Raw genomic sequence first — 21,275 nt, forward strand, 5'->3', positions numbered from 1 at the left:
TCCTTCTGTTATCCTCATGTTACAACTTTGTGGTAGAGATTATACTTTAGTAGTCCCTAGGCTCTGTGGTCAAGTCTAGGATGATAAGATTTTACAGTGAATTGCTGGCATAAAGATAGCCTTCTGTAGAGCCTATAAGTGTGTGTGTGTGTGTGTGTGTGTATTCATGTGTGTATTGGAGGATATGCTTTTATTTACACTAGCCAAGAAGTCAGAACCTAAGCATATGACTAGAGATCCAAATATCTGAGTAATAATATTACTTTCTAGCACAGAACCATTTACTAGAAAGATCTTTGGGAACCAAATTGCTTGTATTCGTTTATTTACAGTGTGCACTTCCCTTTCACCTTGGCTTTCTAAGAAAGTATTTGCTCTTTTTCAAAATGTATGAAAGTCCTCCACTTACAGAGTCATGGAAGCTATTTCCTGCCAGTTCATTGGTTCAGCAGCTCTCAACGAGTTCCAGGGAAGCCAAAAAACAAAAAACAACAACAACAACAACAACAAAAAACACTTCCATCCTGGCCAGCCTCCTTGGCATGCATTTCCTAACCCATTCCCCTCCTTCTTAGAGCAGCAAGCCCCACACTGGTGTCTGCAGAACCATTTAGGAATCTCCTCAGAATCCACCACTACATTATTTGTTCTTTTACCACTTTGCTATTCAACACTCAATTTCAAACTAAATAGAAATGCAGATGGGCACATGAGCATCTAGATTTCCCAAAATACACATTTTTCATGAATGCTTCCCTCTCAAAGTATGTGGACAGAGCCAGCATATTATCTTCCCATTATTACTCTGTTTTAATATCTAAGTGACAGATGCATGTCACTAAAACAAGGCAATCATGGGCAGAAAATACCCCTGCTCTTAGAGAACAAAAAAGAAAGACCCTGGATTGCTGTCAGTCTCAGAGACACTTGTCATCCAGTGTTCAAGAAGGCTTATAAATGCCTCTGTGGGGAATACCTATGAACTGCCTAAATGTTTTCACCCTTATTAGTGAGAAGAAGGAAGGTGAGATGTTTCTCATGCATACACAGATCCTTCCCACAGTGGAAGCTTGCCCTGAGTGTTAATGTGCCAGCAACATGGTGCTGGAGCAGGGTGTGGTTCTGCCACCTGGCACCTGCAGGCTTTTCTGGGTGGGAATAGCTTCCTGCTGGATCACAAAGCCCAAGCTCTACAGGCATGATGACCTTAAGTATTCAGTCTACAGCGGCATTAGTTCTCCTGACCCCCTTCCACAGCCTTGGGCCACCTTCACATGTATCCCATAAATAAAATACAGTGGAGATCTGCAGGGGCAAGTGGCACCAAGTGATCTGTGCAGCAGTAAGCAAAAGAAGATAATGGTTTAGAATTGTTCTCATTTTTCCTAAGGGATGGATAAACGTAGAAAGTTGTTGAGGAGTGTTGGACCTAAGGAAAGACTATATCTACCATAAGGACAAAAGTCTTAGATACCAACGCGGGCAAGGAAAACAGCAGCTGGCCTTCCTTCCAAGAGTGCTGCAAAATGGCAAGGATGATGCCCTTGACTTGCTTTGTGTCCCTTTAAATCACAAATCCAGATCTTCTCTATACTTAAGAAGGGTTTCTTATGGAGTAGTGGTCTGTTTTGTTTCGTTTTTTAATTTTGATAAAGACAGGTAGATCTTTAAGAATAGTGTATTAGTTTGTTCTTACGCTGCTACTAAAGACATACCTGAGGCTGGGTAATTTATAAAGGAAAGACATTTAATTGACTCACAGTTTCACATAGCTGGGGAGGCCTCACAATCATGGCAGAAGGCAAAGGAGGAGCACAGTCACCTCTTGCATGGCAGCAAACAAAAAAGAGCATGTGCAGGGGAACTCTGCTTTATAAAACCATCAGATCTTGTGAGACTTATTCACTATCATGAGAACAGCATGGGAAAGACCTGCCCCCATGATTCAGTTATCTCCCACCAGGTCCCTCCCACAACACATGGGAATTGTGGGAGCTACAATTCAAGATGAGATTTGGGTGAGGACACAGCCAAACCATATCAAATAGTATAAACAACAACAAATACAACTCAGTTATTATAAAACATAACAAAGGTACCAATTCTATACTCTGAAGACTGGCTATCATAGGAAAGAATTAAGCAGTGCTTATGGCTTTTTTATGTAAATCATATTTAACCAGATTGTACTGGTTGATCAAGGAAAGTTCTTTGTTCCAAAAGAATTCCAGCTATTAAATGTGGAAGGGAAGTTAGAATTGGAAAAGCATAATTGGATAGCCCCCAAATGAAATAATTGATTCAGGCAACTGTCATCAGTGGGTGCAATCATTAGACCTTTAGAAATGTCTACCTGGGGACTTCTCTGAGCCCACTAAAAGTGGGACTGCCATACATTACTTGCCATCTGATGTGATGCACCAAGAGTAGACAGTATCACCTACGAGCTGCTATTGCCTGAGAGTTGAACCTGAAATGAATCCAGCCAATCCTGGGGTTCCAGAAAATACAGGAGAGAGAGGAACAAGTGAAATGGTAACACAAGAAGACAGACAAATTTAAAAAGTGGAGATTAGGACAGGGCTCTAGAGGGCCTCCACATGAATTTCCTCAACAGACAATGGCTTGGGAAGAAAGGGAGAGGCCATGCATGAATGAGAGGGACATACGATGAATAACATCCAAATGTGATGTGTTCAACCTGTTTGGGCCATTTAAACAAACCAACCAAAAGATTTTTCAAGACAGTTGGGGAAATTTAAATACAGTCTGGGTAGTAGATGATATCAAGGAAATATTAAGTTTGTTAGGTAAAATAATGGCTTTGTGGTTATATGAGAAATGTTCATATTTTTAGAAATTCATACTGAAGTATATAGGGGTAAAATGACTGATATCTGGAATTTACTTTAAAATCACATTAAAAAGGAAGAAAGGACAGGTGAAACAAATGTGATAAAATCTTGATTAATTTTTAGATTGGCATATATTCATTCTCTTGTAATCGTGTAAATAATTTTTATGAACAAAGGCAAAGAAATGCAAAAAGTGAAACAAAAATATTGGCATAAAAAAATTTTAGATTGGGATGATAAAAATCTCTCTCAGGAGGCCGGGCGCGGTGGTTCAAGCCTGTAATCCCAGCACTTTGGGAGGCCAAGACGGGCGGATCACGAGGTCAGGAGATCGAGACCATCCTGGCTAACACGGTGAAACCCCGTCTCTAATAAAAATACAAAAAAACTAGCCGGGCGAGGTGGTGGGCGCCTGTAGTCCCAGCTACTCGGGAGGCTGAGGCAGGAGAATGGCGTGAACCCGGGAGGCGGAGCTTGCAGTGAGCTGAGATCTGGCCACTGCACTCCAGCCCGGGCGACAGAGCAAGACTCCGTCTCAAAAAAAAAAGAAAAAGTCTCTCTCAGGGATAATAGTGGGGGGGTCCATGGCCTAGAAGCAAGATAGGAGCTCTGACTAGAAAAAGGTCAATATCTGAGAATTCAACATTTAAAAAAAAAATGTTTTTTGATAATCTCCTTTACTTAAACCTATTTCTGTTGGATTTTTTGGTTGGTCACTAGAAACCAAGTTCCTTGCCTTGTAACAGGCAATTGGAGGAGAATTTGGGAAACAACAGTCTCTGGTGTTGAAGTTAATGCTGATCTTAGCTGGAATAACTTGCTTTCTTCAGCATCTGCAGTGGCTGGTCTCCTGGGACTTATCTGGCTACATGTATTTTTCACATTTATTAGTGAAATTGGAGATTCAAGAATAAAACACAGTCCTCGGGAACACTGTGTTAATTTGTGACACGCTAGAGATTTTTTTAGCCCATAAAACAAATGAATGAGCTCCGTGGGGGCATAAGTGTTATTTTCACCCTAGAAGGCAGTAAAGGCCCACTGTATTTATTAAGTACTTAGAAGATGGAAAATGAATAGTGCTATGAAAATAGAAAAATACACTCACACTATTGCTATTAATAGTGTGATTTTTTTGTCTGTCCTGAAGGAAAAGTATCATCAGATGAAAATGTATAAGTGTAGACCTCTGTATATTATTTCGTTATTTTGCCTTGGATAAGAATTTAATTCAGTCTCAACATAGTTGTTTTTGTTTCTATCAAACAGGCTGAATCCGGGTAAGAAACCTCACCCATTATTTTTGGCAGGGCAGGGCCTACCAAAAAAAAAAAAAAAAACCAACAGAACAACACAGATATTTGATTCAGGACCTTCCTTCTGAGTGTCTAAGTGACTTAAGGGGATGTTCTGTGTAAGCTGACACACTGCGGGCGTTTCTAATAGGCCTTACACACTTGGCTTCCCAGGAGGATTGTGGAGACAGCATGCCGGTCCTCCCACTGAAAAAGTCCAGATGGAGCCACTACTCCAAAAGGTGGGGGTGTGAAGAGAGGCCACCCTGTACCAAGATGCAGGGGACTGATGCAGCCACCGAGGCTGTGATGCATGCTGTGCCCATACAGGCAGGCAGGTCCCAGCGAGGGAGCAAGTGCAGGGAGGGGCATGTGTTCCAGTTAGAAAAAAATAGCACCTCAGAGGTTCCCTAAAGAGGTTCATAAGTGCTTTACATTGAGGAACTTAGAAAATAAGTATCATCACCAAGAGAGAGACCCTATTCTCCATCCATTTCATGGTCCACAAGAATCCAGGATACAGACTGTGCAGAGAGCAAGTGATAAAGTGATCTCGGGTAACTCGGTCCTTGGCTATGTGTTACTTTGTTCTTGTGCTTGTTTTATATCTTGATTATTTAAAAGACTGGACCCATTTTATGGCCAATCAAAAAGAATTTTTTTTTTTGTATATATATGTGATTATGTGTGTTGAGGTTTAGAGGAGGGAAGCCATGTCTAAGACCAAGGAAAGTAATTCCAGAGGGAGTTTCTGTGATTTTTTTTACCTGTGTACGAGACTGTCAAAGCAGATGTCAGTAATTGTGTCTTCATGAGCTATTGGCTTGGGAAGATGGGGGCAGGGGTAATGTGAACTGTAGAGGAGGGTGGGCTGAGTGAGGAGCCTAGAGGTGGGATCTGGAAGGGGCCTCTTGTACCCCTACCCCGGCCCCATTATTGGGAGCTCATCCTGGTGTGCTACAGACTTAAGTACTTCTCATTATCAAGAGTCCTCTACGTGGCAGGCCCACACCTACCTCTGGTCCTCAGTCTCGGGGGAAACTGAGGCTCAGCATCAAGTAACTCTCCTGTTGACAAGCAGCTGGGTGGTGGTTCAAAGCCAGGACTCCCTGACCCAAAATCAGAACTCAGTCTCCTCAACCCCAAGGGTCCCAGACAGCTCCTGGCTCAAAAGCTGAATGTGTGAAAAGGCCGTGAAGGAACACTCAAGACAGGTTTGTTTCTGTAGAACATACGTGAAAGAACAATTGGTGTTTTGAGGATGTTTGGTGTTAGGTTTGTTTCTGTAGAACATACGTGAAAGAACAATTGGTGTTTTGAGGATGTTTGGTGTTAGGTTTGTTTCTGTAGAACATACGTGAAAGAACAATTGGTGTTTTGAGGATGTTTGGTGTTAGGTTTGTTTCTGTAGAACATACGTGAAAGAACAATTGGTGTTTTGAGGATGTTTGGTATTATGTAGCATGCGATAGAGAGTTCATCTATCATGCCTAGGAGGGGGATGAAATGCAAAGTCCAAGAAGGTTTAGTCTTTCATCTGCACTTGCCTTCGTATGCCTTGGCAAGCTGAGTGACTTCGCTTATCCTTGTGTGTAAATGGAAAGTAATGCAGTCAAATGTGTTGGGGGTCCTTGTGGGCCTGAAAGTGCTGCAGGGAACGCACAGGGAGGCCCAGCCTACCTGAGGCTGATGGAATGCAGAGTTTAGACTGCCCTGCCGAAGGACAAGACTGCAGCCTTCCTGTGGTCTGGGTGAAATGGAGAAGAGGAAAGTTCCAAGGAATCCTGATTTAAAATAAGCTCACAACTGGCTTTATTCTAGGCTTCTGGAGGCTTGGGTTAAGAATTAGCACATCTATCTAGCTAATACTGGGTTGCTTATGCAGAGAAAGGTGAGGTACAACTTGGAAATGAATCCCAAATCAACTTCCTTCATGGTAGGCTTTCACTTGGATGCTGATTTTTTAAAAATGTGTGTGAGCCCAAAAACAAATTGGGAGCCTTCAGTCCTTAGAACATATTTAGCTTTCATTGTGACTGAGATGTTTTCTCTCGTATTATCAGAGATCCTGGCCAGCATGCTGTACCTTTCATGCCTTTCCTTATGCATGCTGGACAGGTAGCTATTTGCTGCTGGTCACACTGAATATCATTTGAATAGTACATTTTAAATTTTCATCCCTGAGTAATGTCCCATGAAAGTCTCATTATGTTTTCCCTGCTCCTCCCAATTTTTGAACTTGATGTTTAAACTTTTCTGATGTGCCCTCATTGTTCCCGAGCGCCCAGAACTCATCTATGCAACTCCCTCCCTCAGCTCAGTGGGGCTCCGTGTGTAGGAGCCAGTTGTTATTTACAAGTGCAATTCAGCTGTCGCTGTGTCTTTGAACACATAGAGCTGTTGTGGGATTTTTAATTGCCATTTTCATCTATGTAATTAAAATTAAATGAAAAATGTATAGCCTCCAAAATCAGAATTAATTTCATAAGTACTTCTTCAGGGAAAAATATGTCTAAATATGATAATTGTTACTTGATTTGCTTTCAACAGAACTAGAGGATTTTACCTGGCTGAAGAGAAAATACAGTAATTTTAAATGAAAAAAAAAATCTGGCTGATACTTTGGATACTTCTTGTGACTGAGAATCAGAATTAATCACGTGGGTGAGAAATTATAAGTAACTCTGAATATAACTTTAAGGTAGTACACTAGGAACATATTATGGTAACTCTCTCTGGATCCAACTTGTCTTATGCTGGTCAGGTTTTTTTCCTCCCTCTAATTCATCATTGGGGTTTATACATTTCTCAGGAATATGCCTTTACCCCCAAATCAGAACCTCCCTCTTGCTCAAGAAACAGGCATTTCACCTGCTTACTGCTTAACTGTGCCCTGTAAGTGTGACAGTGAGCACCTAGCAGAAAATAATGAGGCAACAAAAAGAGAAGTATTTTTAAAAATTCATTGGACTGGCCAGTGTTTCACTCTGCAGACTTATCAAGTGCCTGATGGACATGTTTGTAAAGACTTGGATGGTCACTTTATTTGGAATGACAAATTCTGTGCCCCACATAATGAGGTCAGTGAAGCATCCAGAAAAGAAATGTATAATTTGGTAGCGCAGTCTGTAAGCACAGCCCTGCCGTGGCTATTTAAGTTTAATGAAGCAGCCACTTTGCTGCTACACATTCTTAGTGAATAGCCTCCTTGGCGCATTTTTGAAAACTTAAATGTTGCTGGTAATCATGTCCCAGCAATCTCCTTGGAGAGCCTTTGTGTCCTGTTCTCAGAAGAAATATACCGCTTTTCCATGTTAATGGTTTTGAAATTAGTCATTTGCCCTATTTTCATTGGAAAGGAAGGTCACTGTGTGATTTCCTACCTTCCCTCATTTTCTCTGAACATTCAAGATACTCTTAAGTCAGTTCATCAGCCATGCAGTGCACTGTCTGGTTATAGCATGCCTGAAAAGCCAGGGGAATGTTCTATCAAAGAGCAGCATCCCTATTCTCAGAGACTGTTCTTAGAATTCAAAGTGTAAAAATCTAACTCACAGAGGAAAGTTCCTGGACAGACCATAATTGCTATGTTTTTTCCCATTTCAGTCACTGACCGCCTTGTATTGTCCATTCATTAGTCTCATTAGAGAAGGCTGTGCTCCCTACGTATGCAACCTCTCACAGAGCACATTTAAAAATCCTTTCTGAGGCAGATTCACTCATGTAAAACTAAGGTCAGACTTATGGATCCTGGACCAGCATTAATGACACAGAACTCTGTGGGAGCAGAAAAACATCTAGCCATTCTCAGTTGTGCAGTGTCGGTCCCCAAACTTAGGGCTTCAGGTGGTTTCCCCTGAATGAGCAAGGACACAATTGATTGTGGAAAAGTGCTATGTCCTCATGGCTCTGCCACCCCAGTGAAGGTCTGAGGACTTCTCCAGACTATTTGGTGGCCTCCACATTTTCTTGGGAAATGTAAAGTAGGATTTGAGATGGCTGGACCCTGCACCACCAGAAACTTCCTAGGAATACCTAATAAGTTCTCAAAAAAAAAAAAAATAATGAATGGATGGAAGGAAGAATAAATGAATTTGCTTCTTTGATTTGCTTTGTCAGCCAACTCTGGTTGTAGAGGTAACACAGGATCCTTCCAGGACATATTGAGACCTGAGGAGCCTACCTCTTCTTCTTTTCAAAAGTTGTATTTTATTGCAGTAAGAACACTTAACATGAGATGTACCCTCTTAACAAAGTTTTAAGTGTCCAATATGTTATTTCTGACTATAGGTATAGCAGATCTCTAGAGATTATTCATCTTGCTGGACTGAAACTTTATTCCTGTTACTAAACTCATTACTTTTGGGGATCATTTCTATAGTATGTTATTACTTCTTGAAATCTCTGGAATTGGGTATGAAGGTTGAATGTGGAGGTCTGGACTTGCTCCAGACTGCCTCCAAGTTAGGGCCTGCTTAGACCACTGTCCAGGCAGCTCACATGACCACGTCAGTGCCAACCAGCACTCACATTCTCCTGCTCTCATTTTCACCTTTAAACCTTTTAAGTCATTTTCCTACCTAAACAGAGGTGCCAATACAACAGATTTCTCCCACTTCTTGACCTCCGTCTAAGAGACTAATGTTGACTTGGCACTGAAAATGTAGTTCTGATACAAGTAGGCCTGAAAAGGGCCTTGGAATTGGCCTGTGTTTTATTTTCTAGTGTATTTATCACATGCTAGATTAGTTAAGGTTAAGATAATGGTAGCTGCTCTAACAAATAGACCCACATAGCTCCAACATCATAGCAGGTTTTCCTCATATATCTTTGTTTTTCTTTTTTCAACTTTTATTTTCAGTTTGGGGGTACCTGTGCAGGATGTGCATGTTTATTACATAGGTAAATGTGTGCCATGGTGGTTTGCTGCACAGATCGTCCCGTCACCTGTCATATATCTTTGTTAAGCATTTTCATAGAAGAATGAAACCTGTCTTCCAGATCTGAAGGCCATAGGGCCAAAGACAATGAGAAGTGGGCATGCAAAGATGAGGCTCCCTCTGTTCTCCCTAGCCAAGACAGATGGCATGGTCGGTGTCAGAGTTCAGGTGTGATGCCAAAGGTACATCAGAGGTTGACCAGACATGAAGAAAGACAGTTTTAAAAGACAGAAATGAAATATATCCCAGGCTAGAAAAAGAGCAGAAATGAAGGTTAACATAATAATAGAGTTCAAACTTCTCTGTACATGGCTTGTTCCTACTTACAAAGTGAATTCATATGTATTATCTTGTTTTAGACCTCACAAACAACCAGATGAGGTGGCTCAGGATATATTAGTACCCTAATTTCAAATATTCAGGAAATCTCAGGAAAAGTCTGAGAGGCTGAGTGATTTGCTTTGGTGAGTAGAAAGTCAGAGTGTAGGCTTTGATGTTATGCCTCCAACAACAGAGCTTTTTCCCTAACTCATGATTCTCCTGGAGGTTTGGGGCTGCTGAGGTGAGCAGAGCCTGCTTTCCTTCCCTTCCCCCACGACCTGTGGCCGCATCCTCATAATGCCAGCCATGTTCCCATGGAAATCACTTACCAGTGGCAACCTATTCAGAAATGCAGCAATGAATCACTACCACCTGGTTAGGTCTCCTGCTTTTGTGAAACCTGTATCCTGTCCTTTTCAGGGGTCACAGTTTAACAGACAAGGCTTTTATTTTAGCAATTCCCTAATCAGACTTTCATTTATTTGCCTACCCGCTCTGTTTTCACTGTCTCCCTCTCATCCACCTACTCCTGCTCCTCCCACTGTGTGCAGCTGAGTTTGGCCAGTGCCAAATCATGTTTTATTCTCAGCCTGAGAAAGAAATTATGCAAGGTGTCAAGCCTGGCCAGCAAATGACCCTTCCCACCAGTGCCATTTGATGTTTTAAGTTTACACGTACACCACTCCCTCCCAGAGAGAATTCTTGGGTAGACTGGGAAGTACTTTACCACAAGAGCAGGGCACTGGCATTGATAAGAAAGCAGTCAGATAGTGCTTGAAATTTTGCAGAAAGCTCAGTAGAAGACCAGTGCTCGACTGCAAACCAACAGCTCAGCTCTTTCTAGCATCCTCGGCAACAGCCTGCTGTTTTCCCAGGTGGCTCTGAACTAAACAGGAAAATGCAGTGGGCCATTTGTCACTGCCCCAGGTGCAACATATGCATGCCAATTGGTGCATGCAGCTTGTGAGGCCCACTTCTGACTGCCCCATGCTGCATCTAGGCCTCTGGGCCTCCCTTTCACTGCGATCAGGGCAGAGTGTGCTTCCTTTCTTCCTCCTCCATCTGAGTAGGTGATTAGATCCACTCTTCTGAGATTAGAACCAACTCAGCCATCCCCACCATGATCAAGAATGCTAATGCTCTGTGTAATCCCTCTTACCCCATTTTTAATTCAAGTCCACGGTCTTTCAGGGCTGATGGGACTCATTGCTGGCATGCCAGTCTTAGAATCTTAAGATTATTCTGATGTGTGGTATACATAAGACATGCTGGTATATTTTTCAGGGAATGCTGAACCGCACTATCATTTTAGTTAGGTCCTAAATTGAACTAGGGCTTAGAGGATCTTGAATGCAGGGTTCTGCAGATATGGCACAAGAGAAAGAGCCAGGGCTTGCTTGTAGAAGAAGGCAAGGTGAGGTTCCTTTTGTTCTTTTATGCTAAACTCAGTGCCCAGCACCCACTATGAATGGAATAAGCTGATCAGGTGGTGGATAATATCCCTTTTACCTGTGAAAGAAGAAATGAAATCATCCAGAAGTGAAATTACATATATAAAATGAATTTAAGGGAAGCTCTGCTTCTAGAATATTTTTAAGGGCATTTTATTGTGGATTTAGGTCACACATTTAGAAGTACTTCCTTTGACGAGGACTTAATCTAGGTTACAAGTGTGTGAACTTGGGGCTATTATGTGCCTGGGTGACAGGCAATTCACTAAGGGTAGCTTAACTACTGGCAGCCCTGGGTCCCATTATTTACTCTGTGCACCCCCTCCTTACCGTCTTCCAGTTCCATCAAGTATAGGGAGGGAGTATTTGGCCCTCTGAGCTGGAGTTATGCAAAAACCGAAAATAGACTCTCAGAGTTCTTCTAGACATAATGATTCCATGCGGCAAGAAGGTCACTGTGTCTGCTTTTCCTGCCAACACACCACTGGCTCTTAATCTATGGCTGCCTTGTGAAGCAAGAGAGTTGTGCCAGGAAGTTACACTTTGTGACTGTGAAGCATTATGAGAATTTAAAATTATGTCAATGGAGTTTTGTAAGGGCAGGCCAGAGGAGAGGAGTTGTGCACAGTTTTAGAAGTGGATGGTCTTTTAACATCTCTTTGTTTTTCGGTCTGAAAGCTACCATAACTCAGTTTTTAAAAACAAAACGAAACAACTGTCTGGCCCCAGTCACAAATCAACTCCACCCTGCCAACCCTTTCAAAAGTATAAAAAGATATCTACCCAAAAAGTTTACTGGGGTTATCCGAATGGTGGGACTATGAGTGACTTTTACTGTCTTCTTTGTGTTCTTCCATAGTTTTTATAACATACCGTATACTAATTGCACTGTGATTTTTTTTAAAAAAAAGCAAAAAATCCTATTTAAGAAGCAAAACTATACCCTATACCAACTAACTGACTGTGCTGAATATTCAGTATTGCTGCTCATGAAAATGGCATGAGTGGGGCAGCCCCTGCCTGTGCCCCCACATCAGGTCTCAGACAAGGACTGGAGTCCACAGCCGTCTCCCCACTGTGGGTTCAGAAGGGCTGCTGGGCAAGGGCAGACACAGATCGTGAGAGGACTCCAGGCAGCCAATGAGGGTGGGAAAGGGAGGCTGCTGGTGCAAGGCCAGCCAGGCACCTCGGCAGCAAGGAAGGGATGATGGTCACGTCCGATTGTTTTGGACAGTCGAGCCTGCTTGACATGTGCTTGTCGGGAGGGAAACTGTCAGTTTCATCAGGAAACACTGCATTCTTGCCCTGAGAACATACAGTTGATGCACATTGTTCTGAAGTTGGGAAGATCCTGTTTTCCAGAACCACAGGGATCAAGGAAAATGTAAGAAGAAGAGACAAATATCTGGGAGAAAACAACCCCTTGCGGAATTACAGGAATCCTCTTGGGGTTTGGGGTTGTGCAAATGACAAGATATTTCATTTATTTAAGTCTGAGCCTTGACCACCTAAATGGGTTATTGATGTGAGCTCAGTCCATCAACTAATCCTGCTGCTGTCTACTGAGCCCAGGCCATGTCGAGCCCAGAAGCTTGAGGTGAGCAGGCTAGCACTCCTAGCCATGAAACTGTGTCATCTCACCTTTGGACAGAATTCTTCCTTCAAGTTTCTGTAAAAACCTCTATTTCTTATGTGTCACATGCAAACCTATTATTGAATCCAGTGGGGTTCCTCACTCAAGTGGGTCTGACTGCTTTGAACTTGAAGTCATGACCCAAGCCTGCACCACACAGATGGGGAGCAGAATTCCTTGCGGTTTATATGATAAACCATGTGCCTAGGAGGTAAGGCCCTTATTAGTAATGGATTATGTTTAATTGGTGATAGAGATCTCATTCATTACTTTCTTACGTTCACCTATGTGTTTCTCTATAATGATGCATGTACGTCTGCATTTTAGGTAGTACACAAACAAGACATCGTGCTAATGTATTTATTGTCACATTCATTAGAAAATAAAAGCTCATTAAACTCATTTCATGAATAACTGGAAGACAAAGCTAAAATAGGTTCCATTTTTACAGGAAGTTAATTTCAAGATGTATTGAGTAGAAAATTTTATTATGCAACAGATATGACAAAAGTCAAAAAGTAGTACAGTCATTGAGTGATTCATGTTTGGCAAATATTGTCCTAGAACATGCTATTAATACTTGGCCAAATTCATTTTTATTTTTCTTCCTTCTTTCTCTGTCTTTTTAATCTTAGTATCTCAGAATGAAACTGCATGGAGAATAAATTGCTTACCAGAAAAAATAGTTGTGAATGTTTTTAGTAATGATTTTAGTAACTTTTAGAGAGTGTCAACAAAGACTTATTGCTTCTCTGGCACACAGCAAGGAACTGCTTATCTTCTCTTCAGATCTGGGCCTCAGAATCATCATTCTGTCCCCTCGTGGAAAGCAGGGCTCCTAAATGTTTATATACACCAACATGCTTGCTGTCTTGTTCATACCATATCCACTGTTTCTTGTGGGCTCTGTGGGTGTGTGTGCATGTGTGTGCACACTTGTATTAAATGGTAACAAGATAATGTGCCACATCTAGGCTACCCCTGTTATTTATATTAAATAATGACATGATGATGATGTTGGTGGCCCATAATTCTCCATTTTCTGTTAACCACCCTGCCCCAGTAAACTGTTTTCTGATCTCTCTTAGATGGAAATCCTGTATGAATGTGGAAGCCATTAGCAGAGTAATTGCTGTCTGTTACCATGACAACCAGCCGCTGCAGTCACCTGCCCGAAGTCCTGCCAGACTGCACCAGCTCAGCTGCGCCCGTGGTGAAGACGGTGGAGGATTGTGGCAGCCTAGTGAATGGGCAGCCGCAGTATGTCATGCAAGTTTCAGCCAAGGACGGGCAGCTGCTGTCAACAGTAGTGCGGACTCTTGCCACCCAGAGGTAGTACCACAATTAAAATAAATGAATCTGTAATTGATCCAGAGAACTCTTTGTCAGATGGAAAATGCTAACGGGAATGTAATTAGTGCTCAGGTCTTTGTGTCAGGTGAGAGGAGGTGCTGGGAAAAAAAAAAAAAGACTACACGAGTTCTGTCATTGCCGTTTCTATAGCAATAGAATATAAAGCTAAAATTCACCTTATTGAGATTTCCCCTTAAAGTCCTACTTACAAAGAGCCAGGAGGGGAAGGAGCCCACAAGATATGGGGTTGTTATTTTGACATTGTTATGTAATTGCTCTCTTGTTGTCTCCAGTAGGTAACAAAGGTAATCCTATTGGAACAGGATTAAGAAGGTATCTGATTTCAGGCGACTGAGTCAAAGTGATTGGATTTGTGGGCAAAACTTTTGAAGTGACATTCTTGGTGTGCATGTGGACTGGCATTGCCTGATGGAAGCGCTGTCCAGGGCTACTTCCTGGGCATGTCTCTTCTCATCACTTGGAGGTCTCTTCTGCTGTCCCCTCCTTCAGCCTCAATGGTCCCCCATCCCTGACCCTTCACACACACTCTGCCCTATGAAGTGCTATTGTGAAAACCTCCTCAGCCTTCCCAAGTGATGAACTAAAGCCAGAGAGCAGGCTCTGAGCAGCTTGGAGACCACTTATCCTGACCAGCACTTTGTCTCCTCTTGTGCTCTTGTTGGATAGGGAGCTATGGGCTTCCAGGCTAATAGGAATTCCTTGGCTTCTCCAGCTTTTTCTCAGAATGGGTAAGTGGGACTTCTAACCTATGCACTTAGAAGGTGGGTCAACATTAAACTTGCCCCCTAGTGTCAGTGCTGACACTTCTGACCTCTAACATAGGACCAGTCATTCACACCTTATTCTCTTACCTCTGTCTGAGTGATCAGTCAACCCCTCTGGTGTAGACACAGGCCCACAGATCCATGTGCCCGCAGCAGGACTACCAGTGGCATCCCACCCTGGGCATGGTGGCCCCCAGACATGGAATCACACTCTCATGCATGTTGTGAACATTGCCCATATGCCCTCCATTTAAAATCTGTGCTGCTAGTGCAAAGGAAAAAATAGAAAAACATTTAATATGTAATTTTCTGACTCTTGGAGAACTTTTAACAATTAGTTAGGACTCAGGATGAGGCAGTGACTATCTTTGGTCCTCTGTGAACTGAGACTGGGTAACTGATGTGCCCCACTCACCCTTGCAGGCATCAAACAGCTCACTTGACCAGGAAGAGCAGGCTATGGTTGACGTGGCTGAGACCTGTGAGCCTCCGTTTGTGTGTGTGTGTCTGTCTGTCTGTCTGTCTGTCTGTCTGTCTGACTGTCAGGTATTTTTACCTGCTCTCCCACCATGCAGTACTGTAAACCAGGTTTCAGAGTTTTATAGGCTCAATGTAAATGAAGGAAGCCCAGAATCATGAGTTTAAAAAAAACTGTCAACTTTCTTTTCCCACTCCTGGGCACAAGTAGGCCTTTCAGGCTAGTGGGAGGAAGATCCTTTCCTTTTTCAATCTCCTTTTGGCCTTCACTCATTACCAGGATCATTCTCGGAAAGGACTTTGGGAAATAGCAGTTCTTCCGTGGCTGTTTCCATTTGGACCAAAGATAGTGTTCAGGAGGATGAAGGGGCATGTGCCTGGGTCACTGTCATCTTTGGGGGGCATACAGAGAGGTAAGGGAGGCTAGGTAAAGAGGCTGGTCCTAGGATTGTCACATATCATGAGGACACATTTTAAAATCTATTGCCCAATGAAGAACAGCAGAAGCAACATAAGACATTCATCAGAGAAGCATGGTCCTCTCCCAGGGCAGGGTACCTCCCAAGAAATGAGGCCATCTTAGTGTGATCTTTCCATTGGCCACTGACTTACATGATGAGGGCCAAGTTATTTGATTTTCTCTGGCCCGAGATTTTCCTTGAGAGACAGTAGCTAGCATTAACTAAGCATTTGCTGTGTGCTGGTCCCTATTCTAAATTTCCAATCTGGGCTATCTTTTCACATGCTCACTGTCACCATATGAGGAACGCACCATTTTTGTTTCCATTTTAGAGATAAGGAGACTAAAATATGGGGAGATGAAGTTACTTGCCCAAAGTTATCCAGGTGATAGACAGCAGAGTTAAGGTTTCAACCCAGCCACCCAGCCCTGCACCATGAACCACTAACTACACTAAGCTGCCTTCATGAAATGTGTAGGAGTGGTTTTTCCAGATTAAAGGCAGAACTCTAGACTGAGGCTACCTCAGTAGGATATACTCATTACTAACTTTCAGTTTGGTATCTTTGGCACCCCATAGAGCATCCTGTGAAAGCTCAAAGGACAATCTACCACTCAGCTTTGTGCTGTGGTTCAGACTGCAGTTCTGTGTAGTGGCTGCAGGGTTGGTTGCTGACTAACTTCCCTCCTCTCATTTTCCCACCCTGTTGAAAAGAGAAATGGAAAGAACCTCAGGGTATACAAACGTGTCCTGGTTTGGTCCAAAAGATTCCATTTGTCATTTCAAACAATTTATCTTCTTAATGGTGAAGGGTGGTTCTGATTTTTGGATTAGTAGTTGACCTGAACTACATCTATATTCAAGGCAAAACTATCCATTGCTTGTTTTCACTCACTTTTGATCCTGGGCCACACCCAGCTACTTTGATATTGACAATCCCCTATTTCTTTGTGTTGTCACAAGTAGATGACCCAAGTGCTCTAGAGTGCCCAGAACCATTTGCCCAACTGCCAAGGTCAAGTGTAGATCTAAGAGGTCCTAAAACAGCTGCCTCTGCAGAGGGCCCAAAGGACAAGAACTAGAGGGCCATCCACTTGGTGGAGGTTTCCAGCCCTGTGACCAGCAGGTGCCCCTCCTTCTCTTGCAGCCCCTTCAATGACCGGCCGATGTGCAGGATCTGCCATGAGGGCAGCAGCCAAGAGGACTTGCTCTCTCCATGTGAATGTACAGGGACCTTGGGGACAATTCATCGGAGCTGCCTGGAGCACTGGCTGTCATCCTCAAACACCAGCTACTGTGAACTCTGCCACTTCAGGTTTGCAGTCGAGCGCAAACCCAGGCCATTAGTGGAGGTCAGTAAGTGGGGCACGTCCTGAAAACTTAGCTCTAATGAGCAAATGATGTCTGTTTTTATGCCTAGATCACAAGCCCTGTACAGCTTTACAGCTTTACTGAAGCACGGTAATAGCTATGTGAGTGTGTGTGCGTGTGTGTGTGTGTGTGTGTGTGTCTGAGAAAGAGAGATGTAGACAGACACACAGAAGGGAGAGCTTGCTAGCTCACTTGGGATCCATCAGTAGAAGGAAAGTAGAAGAAATCAGTATAAGGAGAAACAGCCAGTTTAGAGACTTGATCTCCATTTTTCAATCCCTGTGAAATGGAACAAACAGATCAAACATCTTTCTCTTTGCACACCATCTGCCCAACTTGAAGCAGCAGATAAATGGGCATTTGGGTTGCATATCCTGAGAAGTCTTCATGAAAAAGTATAGCTCTATAGTTTAATGGATATAGATGTAGACGTCCTGGGTTCTGTGATCTCGGGTTTGTTACTTTACCTCTTGGAAGTACTATAAGGATTAAAGGAATTAATATTATAAAACACTTGAAAGAATACAGGGCACATATGCAAGTGTTTGAATAAAAATATCTCACTTGGGAAATTACACACAAACCTCCTTCAGCCAATAACCTAATATTATTGAACTCTTGGCCAGGTGCGGTGGCTCACGCCTGTAATCCCACCACTTTGGGAGGCTGAGGCAGGCGGATCATGAGGTCAGGAGATCAAGACCATCCTGGCTAACATGGTGAAACTCTGTCTCTACTAAAAATACAAAAAACTTAGCCGGCCTGGTGGTGGGTGCCTGTAGTCCCAGCTACCCAGGAGGCTGAGGCAGGAGAATGACATGAACCCGGGTGGCGGGGCTTGCAGTGAGCCCAGATCACGCCACTGCACTCCAGCTTGGGTGACAGAGCAATAATCCACCTCAAAAAAAAAAAAAAGGTTGGATATTGGCAACAGTAAATATTTTAATATATTATGAGCCAGAGATAGCTAAAGGGAGCCAAGACATTGTGGCTATGATTCAGACCTGCTCCTAACCTCCTGATTTCAACAGCTAACTCAGTGAAGCCCTGGAATGAAAACTAGTGCTGGAAATCAAGAAGTGCTTCTTGTGGACTATTTAATAAGTGTGTTAGTGCCTAGGCTTAAGATGCTAGAGAGCTCTGTAGCTCTGTATATACATTCTCTTGGGTTTGACCTTGAAAATTAAATCAAGACCTATAACCGGGGCCTGTTTTAGCTATTATGACTTACTTGGCAAATGGCACAAAACTTATTTGACTTTCCCCAGTACACTCCATGCTTTGCTTAAGAGTCGGGATCTAGTGACCTCTTAATTTAGCCATCTTGCCACTTGACATCCACTTTCAGAAATTCATATTCAGAAAGGGCCTGTGGGGAATTTGGTCTTGTTCCAGATTCATTGGAATTTAACATTTTAGAACTTATCTGCAGAGGGGGAAATATAATTAAATAATAAACAAAGGAGTTGAAGATTTCTCAAGCCTAATGGCAAAAGTAAAAAGAAGCTTATTTCTCCTTTTCAGAAACTTTGTGGAACCTCCCCAGTTTGATATTGCAGGGAAGCAGGTTTCCCAGAGTGAGGAAGCCCTGCTTTGAAATAGACTTCATCTAGCAATCTTTTTAACTAGTGCTTCCCCGGTAAAAATCCCAGTGTATATGCACGTAATATATAACAAAGTAGGGTGTGTGTGTATCTGTGTGTGCACACATGCGTGTACATACCCTAATTTTTCTCAGATGAAATCCATGTGGCAAATCACCCAGTGATCTCTCTCAGTCTCAGAGAGGGTAACGTGTAACCACACACAGGGGTCTTCAGAGTTGCTGATGTCAGGTCACAGACTCATTCCTGGATCTTAGGCAACTGTCATTAAACAAGGAAACAAGGCAAATGACCTTGAGAATGTGTGAGGTGCTCTACAAGATTTAGGGCCTTGCCTACAAAAACTTCACCCAAACGGTCACCAGTGATGAACTTTTCATTGCACAAATGGAATGTGACAATTTTCAGCGTTAATGATGATTGAACAAGTTGAAAGTGAAAGGCAAACCTTCCCAAGCTGGAGGAGGCTGGCCGTTTGATCATCCCATGGCAAAATGAACTTGCTGTTTGACCACAAGCAATAAAAAGAAGTTGTCTTTGGTTTCTCAGCTGGAGGACAAATGAGAACCAGGTGCAGGCAGAGTTTTAAACAAATGACATTACTAATTGACTTTTCCCCTTTTATCAGAGGACAGTTTATTCCTAGTGAGCATCTCTTCTCAATACTTTCACCTCAAGATAAACATCCATCTTTTTTTTAAGCAAATCAGCAAAACCTGCCTATTTGGATTAAGGATTAGGAGTAGTGTTACTTTATTTCTCAGTTTTATTGTTTTAATTGCTTAATCATTACTTTGTTTACCAGTTGGATCTGCCTTCTCATTAAAGCAAGGAAATTCCATAACATTTAATTTCAAAATCGATGTGACAATAACTGCTCTTGTTGCTCGAGGAGGCAGTTTAAAAAGTCATTTATAAATTTTATTTGTCAGCATCTAAACGCCAACATTGGTTGGAATTACTTTTAACACCTCAGACTTCCAGTTGTCAATAAACCCTCTCAGTCCTTCGTTCTGCATAACTGTTCATCCCCCTTCATGCCACCATTCCTAAGACATTTCTTCACTTCCTTTTATTATCTCTGCAGCCCACAGTTGGGTGTTCATTTTTAACTGGGCAGGAACCCAGGGCTGTTGTATATACACTGGCTGCTATGTGAAGTCTTTTTTTCTGCCCGTAAGGGTGAGTTTCTACTCATGATGGCAAATCAATGGGCTGATTTTCGTTGGAACCTCCAAACTGGGCATGCCCTCCTCACTTAGCCACTGGCCATCTGTGTGGGTTGGTTCAACTTCTCTGAGCTTCCCTGTGAAAGAGGGTGAGCAAAGAGCTCTCCATGACATCTTTTGGTCTCTATTTAAGACTAAAAGTTATTGTTCAAAAAATGTGTATTCTCCACTTGAACTGGATATATTGTATGACGTATAATTAGACCTCAGTGAGTTGACTGTGTGTGTCTACTTACCTCTCTACCTACTTTACCTACCTTACCTACCTACCTACATGGCCAGTCTAAATCTTTTAGTCTCTTTTACCCTAAATATTGGTGAATCCTTTTATGGTTAGTAGATATCTATTTACTACATTCTACTGGACCATTATTCATATTTTCTTGGTGCAAGGTAAGCCAGTATAACAAGACCTAGTTTCAACCCAAGAGCACTACATTGCAATCATCTATATTAGTCAGATGTGGATGAATTTCCGATAAAGTCCAACTAATGCAAATCTCATAAGGTCTGAGTCCAATCACACAAAGCTTGAAAGAAAAGCATTCAAAATGTAGATAGCGGCCGGGCGCGGTGGCTCAAGCCTGTAATCCCAGCACTTTGGGAGGCCGAGACGGGTGGATCACGAGGTCAGGAGATCGAGACCTTCCTGGCTAACACGGTGAAACCCCGTCTCTACTAAAAATACAAAAAACTAGCCGGGCGAGGTGGTGGGCGCCTGTGGTCCCAGCTACTCGGGAGGCTGAGGCAGGAGAATGGCGTGAACCCGGGAGGCGGAGCTTGCAGTGAGCTGAGATCCGGCCACTGCACTCCAGACCGGGCGACAGAGCAAGACTCCGTCTCAAAAAAAAAAAAAAAAAAAAAAAAAAAAAAAAAAAAATGTAGATAGCAAAAAGGAAAAGCAAATGTAACATACATAAAAATACCATGACTTGTTCCCCTGAAATACGTGCTTTGACTACAGCCTTTTGCCATTAATGCATTTCTGATTGACCAGTTTGCCAAGGAAGCCCATCTTAGGATGAGCAAATGGCATGCTTATAACGTCAGTTTCTAGTGATGGAATATTTGCCACTAGGCTTTCCTAAGACATGTATTCATAACATCCACCCTTGCCCGGAAAACTCATGAAGTTATAGATCAGCTCAACAATGTTGTGATTTAAATGAAACAGCCAGGAAATAGTGGGAATCTGGAGGAAAGGCCTTCTAGGATCTGATTTTCCTCTGATCAGGGAGACACAGTGATTTTTCACAGTGGAAGTGATTAAGTTTCCGTATTCCTATTTCCTTTACACACAACCAGTTGATTGTTAAGAATTGTATGAACAATTTAAAAGCTGTTCCCTGTGAGTCAGAGGTTTAGGTAAATTGAAACTGAGCATGTTTTCACACATAGCAGTTACCCAGAATAATGGGATATAAAGCTAGGGAGATGAGGATTAAGGATTTTTTTTTCAAACTTGTTGATTTATTAATCTTTTTTATGAAGTCACTGGAG

At 42.5% G+C, this 21,275-nt stretch overlaps 1 protein-coding gene across 1 annotated transcript in view; it reads left to right on the plus strand.

Annotated features, from left to right (window-relative positions):
* The window catches only part of MARCHF3 (membrane associated ring-CH-type finger 3), a 154,001-nt gene that overhangs the window by 102,694 nt on the left and 30,032 nt on the right, over window positions 1-21,275 (plus strand). The window contains exons 2-3 of the mRNA XM_033181380.1: window positions 13,584-13,827; window positions 16,719-16,923. Of these exons, the coding sequence (XP_033037271.1) occupies window positions 13,640-13,827; window positions 16,719-16,923 (393 nt within the window). The 5' untranslated portion in view covers window positions 13,584-13,639. The remainder of the gene's footprint in view (window positions 1-13,583; window positions 13,828-16,718; window positions 16,924-21,275) is intronic.

Source organism: Trachypithecus francoisi, unplaced genomic scaffold (genome assembly GCF_009764315.1).
Source record: "Trachypithecus francoisi isolate TF-2019V2 unplaced genomic scaffold, Tfra_2.0 Lachesis_group2, whole genome shotgun sequence".
In the NCBI taxonomy this organism is placed as follows: domain Eukaryota; kingdom Metazoa; phylum Chordata; class Mammalia; order Primates; family Cercopithecidae; genus Trachypithecus; species Trachypithecus francoisi.